Source organism: Sinohyriopsis cumingii, unplaced genomic scaffold, assembly GCF_028554795.1.
Source record: "Sinohyriopsis cumingii isolate HCF-2022 unplaced genomic scaffold, ASM2855479v2 utg000940l, whole genome shotgun sequence".
Taxonomy (NCBI): Eukaryota; Metazoa; Mollusca; class Bivalvia; order Unionida; family Unionidae; genus Sinohyriopsis; species Sinohyriopsis cumingii.
Window position 1 is genome coordinate 1,350,719 of NW_028315945.1, and position 16,306 is coordinate 1,367,024.

At 36.7% G+C, this 16,306-nt stretch overlaps 1 protein-coding gene across 7 annotated transcripts in view; it reads right to left on the reverse strand.

The window, feature by feature from the left end:
• Positions 1-16,306, reverse strand: part of LOC149772983 (PDZ and LIM domain protein 7-like) — a 130,508-nt gene that overhangs the window by 24,498 nt on the left and 89,704 nt on the right. For 4 of the 7 annotated variants that reach the window (XR_016417515.1, XM_089946998.1, XM_089946997.1 and 1 more), the window contains one exon: positions 13,399-13,578. The exons of the other annotated variants lie outside the window; for them this stretch is intronic. Coding sequence is in view for 3 of the 4 variants with exons in the window: in XM_089946998.1 (XP_089803124.1) it covers positions 13,399-13,578 (180 nt within the window). In the remaining variant the exon portion in view is untranslated. The remainder of the gene's footprint in view (positions 1-13,398; positions 13,579-16,306) is intronic. 7 annotated transcript variants of the gene reach the window in all.

Sequence of the window (16,306 nt, forward strand, 5' to 3'; positions counted from 1 at the left end):
GTGCTGAAATCATCTCTGATTTTCTTCTGCAATAACAGATTTTCAAAATGGCTGCTGTGGTAGACATAATGGATGTCATATTGGCACAATTTTGATGTAGATCATCATAGACATGAAAACTCACATGATCAAAACCCCATGTTATAATGATCAGCCATTTAATGGCAGTAGACAGTAACAAGAAAATTGTCACAAAAGCTGTCATGGCATCCATATTTTGACTGTATGACTTGCACCATTTTCTATTAGGACCATATCATAAGAAGTCTATTACAAGAAGTGAAATTCCCATGATGATATGACCATTAATTACAAGTAGTAAAATTCCCATGATGATATGACCATTAATTACAAGTAGTAAAATTCCCATGATGATATGACCATTAATTACAAGTAGTAAAATTCCCATGATGATATGACCATTAATTACAAGTAGTAAAATTCCCATGATGATATGACCATTAATTACAAGTAGTGAAATCCCCATGATGGTATGTCCATTCATTACAAGTAGTGAAATCCCCATGATGATATGACCATTAATTACAAGTAGTAAAATTCCCATGATGATATGACCATTAATTACAAGTAGTAAAATTCCCATGATGATATGACCATTAATTACAAGTAGTGAAATCCCCATGATGATATGACCATTAATTACAAGTAGTAAAATTCCCATGATGATATGACCATTAATTACAAGTAGTGAAATCCCCATGATGGTATGACCATTAATTACAAGTAGTAAAATTCCCATGATGATATGACCATTAATTACAAGTAGTAAAATTCCCATGATGATATGACCATTAATTACAAGTAGTGAAATCCCCATGATGATATGACCATTAATTACAAGTAGTGAAATCCCCATGATGATATGACCATTAATTACAAGTAGTGAAATCCCCATGATGATATGACCATTAATTACAAGTAGTAAAATTCCCATGATGATATGACCATTAATTACAAGTAGTGAAATCCCCATGATGATATGACCATTAATTACAAGTAGTGAAATCCCCATGATGATATGACCATTAATTAAAACTAATAATAATCCCATGATGATATGACCATTAATTACAAGTAGTGAAATCCCCCATGATGACTATGACCATTAATTACAAGTAGTGATATTCCCATGATGATATGACCATTAATTACAATTAGTGAAATCCCCATGATGTTATGACCATTCACTGCAGGTAGTGAGATCCCCATGATGATATGTCCATTAATTACAAGTAGTAATAATCCCCATGATGATATGTACATTAATTACAAGTAGTAATAATCACCATGATGATATGTCCATTCATTACAAGTAGTGAAATCTCCATGATGATATGACCATTAATTACAAGTAGTAATAATCCCCATGATGATATGACCATTAATTACAAGTAGTAATAATCCTCATGATGATATGACCATTAATTACATGTAGTAATAATCACCATGATGATATGTCCATTAATTACAAGTAGTGAAATCCCCATGATGTTATGACCATTCACTGTAGGTAGTGAAATCCCCATGATGATTATGTCCATTAATTACAAGTAGTAATAATCCCCATGATAATATGTCCATTAATTACAAGTAGTGAAATCCCCATGATGTTATGACCATTCACTGCAGGTAGTGAAATCTCCATGATGATTATGTCCATTAATTACCAGTGGTAATAATCCCTATGATGATATGTCCATTAATTACAGGTAGTGAAATCCCCATGATGATATGACCATTAATTACAGGTAGTGATAATCCCCCATGATGATATGACCATTAATTACAAGTAGTGAAATCCCCATGATGATTATGACCATTCATTACAAGTAGTAAAATTCCCATGATGATATGACCATTCATTACAAGTAGTGAAATCCCCATGATGATATGACCATTCATTACAAGTAGTGAAATCCCCATGATGATATGACCATTAATTACAAGTAGTGATAATCCCCATGATGATATGACCATCCATTCAGTGAAAACCCCCATGATGATATTACCATCCATTCAGTAGGAGTAGTAACAACAAGATGTTTAAAATGGCTGCTGTGGCAGCCAGGATATCAGATCAGCATTTTCATTTAGGACTAACTAGAAGCCATAAGAAGTCTTTTAGTAAAAACCTCATTTCAATATGACCATTGATTTGTGAGTAGCAGTGATAACAAGATGTGCATGTATCACCATTATTAACTAAGACCAACTACACCCTGGAATGAATGTGTGTCAAGTTTCATGGCAAGATGTGCAGATGTTGGACAACAGATAATGGATAGTGGACCATCCCATCTAGTCTATGATGAGTAGAGCTAAAGAATGGGAATTTTCTAAACTTGAAACAGGATTTCTACTGAGGACTTTTAATCAGATAATTAAGGGAAACAAACTGACTTTTTTAAAATTAAAAATGTACACTACTGAATATATCTGAATATATAAAAAATATCTTCTGTCCAAATGTGCAAAAATATATCTGACTTAACTGTCATTAGAAGTGCAATATATGCTTTATCTACGTAAATTATGTTTGACCGATTTCTAGATATATGTATTGGAGTTGGGGGTGTGGGTGGCAGTAAAGGTAATTTTAATAATATGATAATTGCATGCTCTTATTGCCTTGGTTTCCTTTTCTGAGATTCTGGTCTCCAGTCCAAGCTATTTATTCCAATGCCCAATTAGTACTGGATGGCTAGAATTAAAACGAACATAACACAGTCTGACTCCTTAGTCACAGGCAACATTATCAAGTACCATCCTCATCTGACTTGGACCTAGAAATCCTTCATAACTGAATCTTTGAGGATGTTGTGCATCTACCAGTCATTGAAATACTGGAGAATGGGGATCCTAACTAGGCAGCAGCTACCCCCATTACCCTGATAAAGGTGATTTGGGCAGAGACAAGGCCAAACAGAAGATCCTGAAATTGAAATAGTACCTGGTCAAGATAAAAACTAGAATATTGCCTGTGTGAAGGAAAGATGGAGAAGTGAAGATATGCTTCATGAAGATTGATGGATTCTATCCATTTGCAGGGTCTTACGGTGTTCCACGCCAAGGTGACAGTCTCCAACTTGAAGCACTCTACAGAAAGAAACCTGTTTAAGTCAGAATGGTTGATTATGTGCTAAACTTTCCACCTCTTCCTCAACAATAGAAAGATCTAGGAACAGAAAGCCAGAACTTTCCACCCTCTCAACTGCACTCTTCTACAGAGGTGTGTACTGATTCTCTAAATGAACCAGTTTGGACAGGTGAAAAAAGATGGAGGTCCATGATAAGAGTGGATGTTCCCAAAAACAACTCCAGCATCCATCTTTTAAGACGGAATGGACCCACACATCATATATGAAACATATTCGGGCCAAATTTAACTTTTGGAAAAATTTCATATTTAATAAAAAAGCTTAAACATTCCATTTTAGTTACATCTTTTAGATTACAACTTCGACAACAATTAACATAAACAGCATTTAGATTACAACTTCCACAACAATTAACATAAACAGCATTTAGATTACAACTTCCACAACAATTAACATAAAGAGCATTTAGATTACAACTTCCACAACAATTAACAGAAACAGCATTTAGATTACAACTTCAATAACAATTAACATAAACAGCATTTAGATTACAACTTCCACAACAATTAACATAAACAGCATTTAGATTACAACTTCCACAACAATTAACATAAACAGCATTTAGATTACAACTTCAACAACAATTAACATAAACAGCATTTAGATTACAACTTCCACAACAATTAACATAAACAGTATTTAGATTACAACTTCCACAACAATTAACATAAACAGCATTTAGATTACAACTTCCACAACAATTAACATAAACAGCATTTAGATTACAACTTCCACAACAATTAACATAAACAGCATTTAGATTACAACTTCCACAACAATTAACATAAACAGCAAATTCCTCTATTATAAGGTACTGGCCATCTAATTTTCTTGGGGGGTGGGGAGGCTGTGATTCCCTTTATAGCTTAAATCTTTTCTTCTGTTTCAAGATATTTAAAATTTGTTCCAAATATCTTGGATATAATATGGTATTGTTTTGGCATAAATCAGAGCAAGATATTTTTCCTACTACTGACAAACAAAAATTAAAAAAGTGGCAGGCCATGCCCCAGAATATTCAATTAATGGTCTCTAATATAACTTGGTATACATTGTGGTACATTCGGAAATACTGTGGTATACCACAGTACAAACTTTCTGATGGTACCAGGCTCTACTTTGAACTGACTCAGAAAGCACAGGATGCACTGTCTTCATTACAGCCTCCACCAAAATGTAAAAGTGCCACTGGAGACAACGATTCCTCCTCTGACAGCCTAAAGGAGGCCAACAAAATGATATTGACATGTGAAGATGTCAAGCGATCATCATGAGAGTATGGGCCTTAAGCTTCAGGGCCTCCAAGGTTTTAAGCCCACACTCAAGTCAGGGCCTCCAAGGTTGTAAGCTCACACTCAAGCCAGGGCCTCCAAGGTTTTAAGCCCACACTCAAGTCAGGGCCTCCAAGGTTGTAAGCCCACACTCAAGTCAGGGCCTCCAAGGTTTTAAGCCCACACTCAAGTCAATGCCTCCAAGGTTGTAAGCCCACACTCAAGTCAGGACCTCCAAGGTTTTAAGCCCACACTCAGGTCAGGGCCTCCAAGGTTGTAACCCCACACTCAAGTCAGGGCCTCCATGGTTTTAAGCCCACACTCAAGTCAATATTACACTTGTGAATCCCAGGTGGGGTACTTTACGTGTCAAGCCAGCAAAGGTACCCAACTGCTGGAGGCAGAAACCGGCAGCCAAAGTATAGAAGAGGGGACACACATTCTGCTGTCTGGTGAGTGTCTGTCCCAAAGGAACTTTGTAAAAGCTTCCAGACCATTTTTGCCAAGTGAAGGATCAAAAGAAATGGATGAGATGCCACTCCAGTGAGAGAAAATACACAAGTCTTGGGGGGGAGGGGGAGGAAGAGGCAGTAAACTTGATCCACTTCTTTATCGAACGTTCAAACTTAATACCCCTGGCCATATGGGTAATAAACTGGGGACCTCAGTGGAGAGAGATGACCACTTCCACCAGTTCCTCAACAAACAAAAAACTCAACCAAGTCCACCACAATGAGGATGACATCATCATCCTGAGCCTGCTCCTGAAGCAACACAGAACAGTACCCTCCCAGTACCTCTTTCCAGTGAGTGGGAGACATTGAAATGGAGCTGCCCTCATCCCAAAACTGCTCATGGTGGGTGACAGGTCTAAGTCTACTATTGGACCTCCTAGGCAAATGGGATCACTGATTCCCTCCAGACTGACATGGAGGTGAGAGGCAGGCCATTCCTGTTTGTTGGCCCTGGCTGAAAGCAAAGGAACAAGTCCGTGTTCTGTCATGTCTGCACTACCTTGAAACCAAGGGAGGGTTGTCCTGGGTGCCATGGAGAGGGAGCGAAGGGAGACTCACTTCCTGGAAAGAGCAGACCTGCCAACCCTGATGAGTCTAAGATTTACCAGTTTTCAGTAAGGTGTAACAAAATATCAATAACTGCAACCGTAAAGCTGGAAAATGTATTTAAAAGTTCGCTGCATCCATGATAAACATTATGTTCAACTGAAAAGTTTGTAAAGTACGCCTAGACTTTATTTATCACTAGTACAATTGCACAAACTCTAGTTCCAAACCCTATGCAGCTAAATGGCTTGTTGCTATCTCTCAAATTTAAATAATTCTTGGAAATTCTTTTCCATTTCACATGACAATAGCAATCAAATCTCCCGCCACGAGACATACTCAAACTGGCACATGACGTCCAATAAATGTAATTGTTTCCTTTCCAGCTTTTATTCACAAGAATCTGAAAACTCCTTTTTATTCTTCTGTGTCGATTATTAACACTTTTCTAGAAGCTTATTTACCCTTTCATCTCAAACATCGCTTTCTGGATGCCATTTAAAACAAATTTATGATCAACAGTTTGATCATGCAGATGCTTCGCATGAACAAATAGGTACAATTTAAAGCATCTGGGGAGTTGCTGTAAAGTTAGTCTGGTTCCCTGACTAATTTTACTAATTCTAAGATGAAACCTGGATCTAAATAAAACACATATGAACCAATTATCTGGATTTTTCAGCAACAATAATTTTTCGCAGATTTTTCTAGTATGACATAAGATTGTATTTTAAGGGTAATTTTCTAAGACAAAATCATAAGAGTTGGCAGGTCTGAAAGAGGGATGACACATCCTATAGGAAGATGGATGCCATATCTGATCCCCCTCCTTAGGTGAGTACAATCCAACTCGCTATCCCCATCAGAATTAAACAATCCCTGTTCCCAGATCAATAGTTAAAACCTGGTGAACATTAAAGAACAGACAATACTTATGCCAGCACTAGAACGATGAAAGGGGGTTCAATTTAATGAAGTACCACTTGCAAAGTAAGACACCCAATAAAATAATTTACAAAAAGAATAGTAGTATCACTTAAGTAAAGCTAGGACTAAGGATACAAAACACCCTATCAATGCAAAAAGATAGTGAAATGCCAAGATGTTAAAAGATGAAAATAAAGATAAATTTTGATGAACAACATGGCACATACTCGTCATAAGATGACAACAAAAAGAGGATGGTATTTTATGTGTTGATTCTGAGAAAGGAGTCAGACTGGGATCATGTTCTTTTAAATTCTGGCCCTTGACTACTCACTGGAGGATAAAATAATCAGTTTGCACTGGGGACTAGATTACTGGAAAATAAGGCAATGCAAAAGAAGCAAGTGATGTATACTGCTGCCAAAAATGTAAATGTTGAAAGTATCTAAAATATAGGAATTATAATTTTCTAAAATATAGAACTTTTATAAGATCTATCATTTTTATAGAAATTATAGGACAAATACAATCCATACAAAGCTCCACATGTTGGTCCTCGAGGCTGTGATGAAAAATACACTGGTACAGGAACTACATTATGTAAACACAATCAATATTTAAAACACAAATAAAAGTAAAATCAAACTGACTAATGTCATCTGGTTAATTGTTAATCATGCAAAGATAAATCAGTCCTCTCAGTCAACAAAAGCTCTCTGTCTTCCATGTATAATTTCCTTTATTTATGCTATGGTCTAGGAACGCTTAGTGTAATCATCTTAAATTATATATTCATGACTCAACTTTATATCATATAATTTATGACTCAACTTTATGATGCAGCAAGGTGAACTAGAACATCTATAATGTTAAGCTGATAACTTTAACAGTAATATCCATGAACTAACTATATGCATGCCCTGTCTATATGCCACTTCTACTCCATGGAATAGCTGTATACATGCCCTGTCTATATGCCACTTCTACTCCATGGAATAGCTGTATACATGCCCTGTCTATATGCCACTTCTACTCCATGAAATAGCTGTATACATGCCTTGTCTATATGCCACTTCTACTCCATGAAATAGCTGTATACATGCCCTGTCTATATGTCACTTCTACTCCATGAAATAGCTGTATACATGCCTTGTCTATATGCCACTTCTACTCCATGAAATAGCTGTATACATGCCTTGTCTATATGCCACTTCTACTCTATGAAATAGCTGTATACAGGCCATGTCTATATGCCACTTCTACTCCAAGAAATAGCTGTATACAGGCCATGTCAATATGCCACTTCTACTCCAAGAAATAGCTGTATACATGCCATGTCTATATGCCACTTCTACTCCATGGAATAGCTGTATACATGCCCTGTCTATATGCCACTTCTACTCCATGAAATAGCTGTATACATGCCCTGTCTATATGCCACTTCTACTCCATGAAATAGCTGTATACATGCCCTGTCTATATGCCACTTCTACTCCATGGAATAGCTGTATACATGTCCTGTCTATATGCCACTTCTACTCCATGAAATAGCTGTATACAGGCCATGTCAATATGCCACTTCTACTCCAAGAAATAGCTGTATACAGGCCATGTCAATATGCCACTTCTACTCCAAGAAATAGCTGTATACATGCCATGTCTATATGCCACTTCTACTCCATGGAATAGCTGTATACATGCCCCGTCTATATGCCACTTCTACTCCATGGAATAGCTGTATACAGGCCATGTCAATACGCCACTTCTACTCCATGGAATAGCTGTATACATGCCCTGTCTATATGCCATTTCTACTCCATGGAATAGCTGTATACAGGCCATGTCAATATGCCACTTCTACTCCAAGAAATAGCTGTATACAGGCCATGTCAATATGCCACTTCTACTCCATGGAATAGCTGTATACATGCCATGTCAATATGCCACTTCTACTCCATGGAATAGCTGTATACATGCCCTGTCTATATGCCATTTCTACTCCATGGAAAAGCTGTATACAGGCCATGTCAATATGCCACTTCTACTCCAAGAAATAGCTGTATACAGGCCATGTCAATATGCCACTTCTACTCCATGGAATAGCTGTATACATGCCCCGTCTATATGCCACTTCTACTCCATGGAATAGCTGTATACAGGCCATGTCAATATGCCACTTCTACTCCATGGAATAGCTGTATACAGGCCATGTCAATATGCCACTTCTACTCCATGGAATAGCTGTATACAGGCCATGTCAATATGCCACTTCTACTCCATGGAATAGCTGTATACAGGCCATGTCAATATGCCACTTCTACTCCATGGAATAGCTGTATACATGCCCTGTCTATATGCCATTTCTACTCCATGAAATAGCTGTATACAGGCCATGTCAATATGCCACTTCTACTCCATGGAATAGCTGTATACAGGCCCTGTCTATATGCCACTTCTACTCCATGGAATAGCTGTATACAGGCCCTGTCTATATGCCACTTCTACTCCATGAAATAGCTGTATACATGCCCTGTCTATATGCCATTTCTACTCCATGAAATAGCTGTATACAGGCCCTGTCTATATGCCACTTCTACTCCATGAAATAGCTGTATACAGGCCGTTTCTATATGCCACTTCTACTCCATGAAATAGCTGTATACAGGCCCTGTCTATATGCCACTTCTACTCCATGAAATAGCTGTATACATGCCATGTCTATATGCCATTTCTACTCCATGAAATAGCTGTATACATGCCCTGTCTATATGCCATTTCTACTCCATGGAATAGCTGTATACAGGCCCTGTCTATATGCCACTTCTACTCCATGGAATAGCTGTATACATGACCCATCTAAATGCCACTTTTACTCCATGAAATAAGCTGTATACAGGCCCTGTCAATATGCCACTTCTACTCCATGGAATAGCTGTATACAGGCCCTGTCTATATGCCACTTCTACTCCATGGAATAGCTGTATACATGACCCATGTAAATGCCACTTTTACTCCATGAAATAAGCTGTATACAGGCCCTGTCAATATGCCACTTCTACTCCATGGAATAGCTGTATACAGGCCCTGTCTATATGCCATTTCTACTCCATGGAATAGCTGTATACAGGCCATGTCAATATGCCACTTCTACTCCAAGAAATAGCTGTATACATGCCATGTCTATATGCCACTTCTACTCCATGGAATAGCTGTATACAGGCCATGTCAATATGCCACTTCTACTCCATGGAATAGCTGTATACATGCCCTGTCTATATGCCATTTCTACTCCATGAAATAGCTGTATACAGGCCATGTCAATATGCCACTTCTACTCCATGGAATAGCTGTATACATGCCCTGTCTATATGCCACTTCTACTCCATGGAATAGCTGTATACAGGCCATGTCAATATGCCACTTCTACTTCATGAAATAGCTGTATACAGGCCATGTCAATATGCCACTTCTACTCCATGGAATAGCTGTATACATGCCCTGTCTATACGCCACTTCTACTCCATGGAATAGCTGTATACAGGCCATGTCAATATGCCACTTCTACTACATGAAATAGCTGTATACAGGCCATGTCAATATGCCACTTCTACTCCATGGAATAGCTGTATACATGCCCTGTCTATATGCCATTTCTACTCCATGAAATAGCTGTATACAGGCCATGTCAATATGCCACTTCTACTCCATGGAATAGCTGTATACAGGCCCTGTCTATATGCCACTTCTACTCCATGGAATAGCTGTATACATGACCCATCTAAATGCCACTTTTACTCCATGAAATAAGCTGTATACAGGCCCCGTCAATATGCCACTTCTACTCCATGGAATAGCTGTATACAGGCCCTGTCTATATGCCACTTCTACTCCATGAAATAGCTGTATACATGCCCTGTCTATATGCCATTTCTACTCCATGAAATAGCTGTATACAGGCCCTGTCTATATGCCACTTCTACTCCATGAAATAGCTGTATACATGCCCTGTCTATATGCCATTTCTACTCCATGAAATAGCTGTATACATGCCCTGTCTATATGCCATTTCTACTCCATGGAATAGCTGTATACAGGCCCTGTCTATATGCCACTTCTACTCCATGGAATAGCTGTATACATGACCCATCTAAATGCCACTTTTACTCCATGAAATAAGCTGTATACAGGCCCTGTCAATATGCCACTTCTACTCCATGGAATAGCTGTATACAGGCCCTGTCTATATGCCACTTCTACTCCATGGAATAGCTGTATACAGGCCCTGTCTATATGCCACTTCTACTCCATGGAATAGCTGTATACAGGCCCTGTCTATATGCCACTTCTACTCCATGGAATAGCTGTATACAGGCCCTGTCTATATGCCACTTTTACTCCATGAAATAAGCTGTATACAGGCCCTGTCTATATGCCACTTCTACTCTGTCATGGAGATAAGTCTGAAGTCAAGGAAAGCTCATAACAATCCCTATGCTAACCTGGACTACAAGCCATTCACTTGTCTGCTAAATGTAGATGGAAGAGAACTCAAATTAATGTGTGAAATCCAAATTGGTAACATATGGACAAACAGGCATACAATATCAGAACATAATACACTCCACCTTATGGTAGACACATAAATACTGACACACTGGTTGTGTAATACACTACATAAAGCTGTAAGAAAAGAACAATTACTCTAATAGAGATTGTGGAAGTTAAGTGATCTGTACATATGCACATCTTTTGGTTATCACCATAATATTTACCAAGTTTCATGTCAGTGCATTATTGAGAATGTGTCATACACTGCATATGGATACAAGACAAAAAGAGCAAAAACTCTGAACAAAAATTGCTGGAGAAAAGTCGTGTGTCAATATGTGCATCTGAGGTGATAAACATGTAACTTACCAAGTTTCATGACAATATACAAAAAAAAGTTTGTTAAAAGAACTAGCACTCACAGGCTGAAGAGATTTTTCCAGAAATTCGGAATCAGACTGTTCCTTCTTTTAAGCTGCAGTGTGTTCAAACTATCTCTGATATTCCTGGACTGCCTACATTGATATGACTATCCACTGAGTATCATCCATTTATGACAAGGAGAGCCCAACACTGGAAGACTAGCTGTTCTAACCATTGTGTCATACACTGCATTAAGCTTTGACTTAAACAGCAAAAACTCTAAAACACTGTTGGACCGAAGCCATTTGCTGACATGCACATCTTCAGGAGATGGCTGTAGCATTTACCAAATTTGATGACAATCCATCAAAACCTGCAGTACCTGATGTGCTAATGAAATGATGTCATACACTGCACTGAATGAGATTAAAAACAGCATTAACTCTAGGTGCAAGTGATTTGCTGATATGCTAATGAAATGATGTCATACACTGCACTGAATGAGATTAAAAACAGCATTAACTCTGGGTGCAAGTGATTTGCTGATATGCAAAACCTTAGGTTATGACCATAATATTTACCCAGCTTGATGAAAATATATCTAAAGCTGCACAAGTTGTGCTAATAATAAGCCTGTGTCACATACACCATTAAGCTACAGGCTAAAACTGCATGACTAATTGTCCTAAACAGACTGTGTCACATACACCATTAAGCTACAGGCTAAAACTGCATGACTAATTGTCCTAAACAGACTGTGTCACATACACCATTAAGCTACAGGCTAAAACTGCATGACTAATTGTCCTAAACAGACTGTGTCACATACTACATTAAGCTACAGGCTAAAAATGCATGACTAATTGTCCTAAACAGACTGTGTCACATACTACATTAAGCTACAGGCTAAAAATGCAGGACTAATTATCCTAAACAGACTGTGTCACATACTCCATTAAGCCACAGGCTAAAACTCCAGGACTAATTGTCCTAAACAGACTGTGTCACAAACTACATTAGGCTACAGGCTAAAACTGCATGACTAGTTGTGCTAATCAGACTGTGTCACATATTATATTATGTTGCTGGGCAAAAAGAGTTTTTAAAAAATTGTTCTACTTGTTTTGCTAATGAGAATGTATCATAAGCTGCATAAAGATGCAAGTAAAAAAATGCAATAAATTTTCAAACACTTGCAGAAGCAAAGTAAATTTTCAATATATATATATATATATATATATATATATATATATATATATATATATATATATATATATATATATATATGTATATATATGTGTATATATATATGTGTGCATATATATATATATATATATATATATATATATATATATATATATATATATATATATATATGTGTGTGTGTATATATATGTATATATATATATATATATATATATATATATATATATATATATATATATATATATATATATATATATATATATATTTAAGAGACAAACATCATCTTTACAAAGTTTCATGGTAATCCATAAAAAATTTCCAAGACCAGTTGAGCATTTTTTAAAAATGGACAGATTGATGTATGGTTGGATGGATGCACACAAGTTACTATATTGTGTGGACAATAATAATTTGGAAAGACAAGGAATCTTCATCAATATATGTAAAGTACTTTCCATCATGTTCCAAGCCATAATACTTTCCATTTAAATGCTACATTCATGCACATTTACAAACACTTAAAAATTTCAAAGATCTGATACAAGTTCTTTATTTCAGTGGGGAATTATTAGTACACATGTATATTATCAAACACAAAATAAAATCTTCATGCACACAGCAAGTTTCAGATCTACAGACTATTTCAGCATACCAAACTATATGATAATTTCTTTATGCTGTTGTGATGGCAACCGATCAATTTCAGAATCTGACTGACACAGACTTCTAACCCTAAACAAAAGCAGTTTTTCACAATGAGAAGAAGAAAAAACTGAAGATAAAATTTCAATAGATTTGTAATAGCTGAATAAAAGCTGCAGCTATCAAAGGCACGATATTTACCCCAGTTGTGTTTGCAATTTTTTAAATGTTCGTGAGTGTTCAGGTTCGTGATTTTTCTCCTCTTTAGCTGGCACATGGTTTTCCTCTTCTAATATGAGTCTAAATGTTTCAGATGGATGATATATCCTCCTTCCCTCACTATCATAATCCTTATTCACAGAGTCTGTCTCATTTTCTGACCTGAAAAATCATGCACATGCATCTACATTCTATAAAAGGGCTAGAAAGCATGTTATTTCTCTGTTGTATGCATATTATGTATCTAGGGAAACAGATATAATGTTACAAGGAAAAGGGATAAGACAAAGGGAATCAGGATGTTAGCAATAAGAATGGGACTGACATAAAATGAACTCAATACATTGAAACAATTGAATATACCATGGCTCTACATAAATACACGGTTTCATTGGGTTTGGTTCTTGGCATTTTTATAGTACAGCAACACAAGTACCATATTTACCGTATATGTTGGGACACCGTATTTGTTGAAACCCCATAAATTATGTTTAAAATACATTTTTTGTGTACTGTATGTTCTGGGACACATCAATTTTTTTTAGTTGTAAGTTGTGGGACACCTTTTAAATCATTTGAAAATTACATGTCGCAAAATGCACTCCAACTGAAATTATATTTAAAAAATATAAAACTGTGTACTTGAGATAAAACTGTCTAATCCACTGCAGCAGCATTTTATCAACACACCCCTTCTCCTGCACACATACGATCCATTCTTTTGGTACATGAATATTTTTTTAGCTTTCTCATACCGTGAAAATTTATTAGAGGCAATACATCACCTGAAGCGGAAACTGCAAGGACAAAAGTCATATTTATTTTCAAATCTGCACTAGTATTGCTAATTCTTGCACTTCTGACCCCCATCTTATCATCAGTCCATCCAGGAATGTGATCAAAGTACATTTGAGTTTCATCCATGTTATTGATCACGTTGTCGGCAAAATGATCTGTTTCTCTTATTGCCTTCATGAATTCATCGTATTATTTTATTTTCTCCACATCTTCTGGGCGACGCTGGGTCATCAATGTTCATGCACGATGCACTATATTGTGTCACTTTAAAAACTGTTCCATTGTTTCAATTTATTTTCAAAATTTCCATGAATACCGGTGAAAAGGAACTAAAGTTAGCTTCCATATCTCATCCATCTTTATATATTAAAAAATAAAAAATAAAAAATCAGCACATTTAAAAGAATCCATAGCTGGCTTCTGAGGTCAGCTTGCTTTGCAATAAAATAACCTTTGTACTGATATCTTTTCTAAAAATTTCAGCTTCCGAGGTTGGCTTGCTTTGTAATAAAAATAACCTACTGCTGGCTGCCAGTTGTGCTTATTCACCACCAGGGCTTCTACGTCTTGGCATCTTTAGTTATAAGTAATACAAAGGAGCACTATGTCTGCAGGGACAAAAGTCATATTTATTTTCAAATCTGCACTAGTATTATGTCTGCACTATGTCTGCAGGTAAATAGTAATGATACTTTTGTAACCCGTGCCGGAGAAAAGATTGTCACTTGCACTCAAGTGAATGTGTTTTCAAATAATGATTTTTATTTGCAAGATACTGTCATACATTAGACTCAGATATAATTCAGTCTTGGTTATCAATATATTGGTTGGTTATTTCCCTCTCCTTTGCGAAATCATTTGCTTCTCTTTTGGCCTTCACGAATTCACCACATGATTTTATTTTCTAAAAAATTTTCTGGGCGACACTGGGTCATCGACATCCACGCACGAAGCACTATATTGTGTCCCTTTAAAAGTTTTTCCATTGCTTCAATTTATTTTCAAATTTCCTGTGAATACCGGTAACAAGGAACCAAAGTTTGCTTCTATATCTTAGCCATCTTTGTATATTCAACACATTTTTTGGGGCTCACTTCAAAGAATCCACAGTCATCTTCTGATGTCAGCTTGCTTTGCAATAAAATATTCTTTGTTTGATATCCTTTACAAAAAAAAGTAACCAAAGTCGTCTTCTAAGATTGGCTCGTTTTGAAATAAAAATAACCTTTTGTCTTTGATGTCCTGTCGGTAAATTCAAAGAAGGAGTTAACTGCTTGCTGTCAGTCATGTTTATTCAACACCAGGGCATCTATGTGCTTGGCATCTGTATCAATAATTAATACAAAGGAGCATTGATGTCTGCGGGTGAATAGTAAGGATACTTTTGTAACCCGAGGTAGTGAAAAGATTGTCACTTACACTCAAGTGAACGTGTTTTCAAATGATGATTTGTATTTGCGAGATACTGTCATACAGTAGACCTGGATGTAATTTAATCTTTATTTTGTTTGCTCCTAACAATGTGTCATGCGTGAATGGCATATTCATGATATTGGTTGATTATTTCCCTCTTGTTTGCGATTTTGTTGGATCCAGTTTTCAGTTGGATAACATGTTCAAACCTTTGAGCACAACCACACACAATCTGTTTCTCAATGTTTACATCAATGAACAATGTGGCGTGTGTTATCAGGCATAATTGATATACGCTACAGTAAGGAGGCCTATGCTACTTATACGGATTTTGTGGATATATTTTTCTCTTTAATGCTCATGTTGAAAAAAGGAATAAATGTTAACAATATTTGGTTAGTTTCTTTCTTTTTATTATCAATTAAGCATTTATCTTTTTTATTGCAATGTGCAGTGGGATGGGTGAGTACAAATGCTTTCATTTCTTAAGTCTTGGGACATATGACCAAAGTGAAAAAATGTTTCACCATAAGTTCTGGGACAGGAAAAAAAATAATTATTTATCATGTCCCAACATATGCAGTAAATACAGTAGGTTATTTAGTGTGGTGGAAATTGAAGGATAGAGTGCTTTGGCCAAGGACACACCCCAATCACCCTGGCTCATCATGGTCGGATT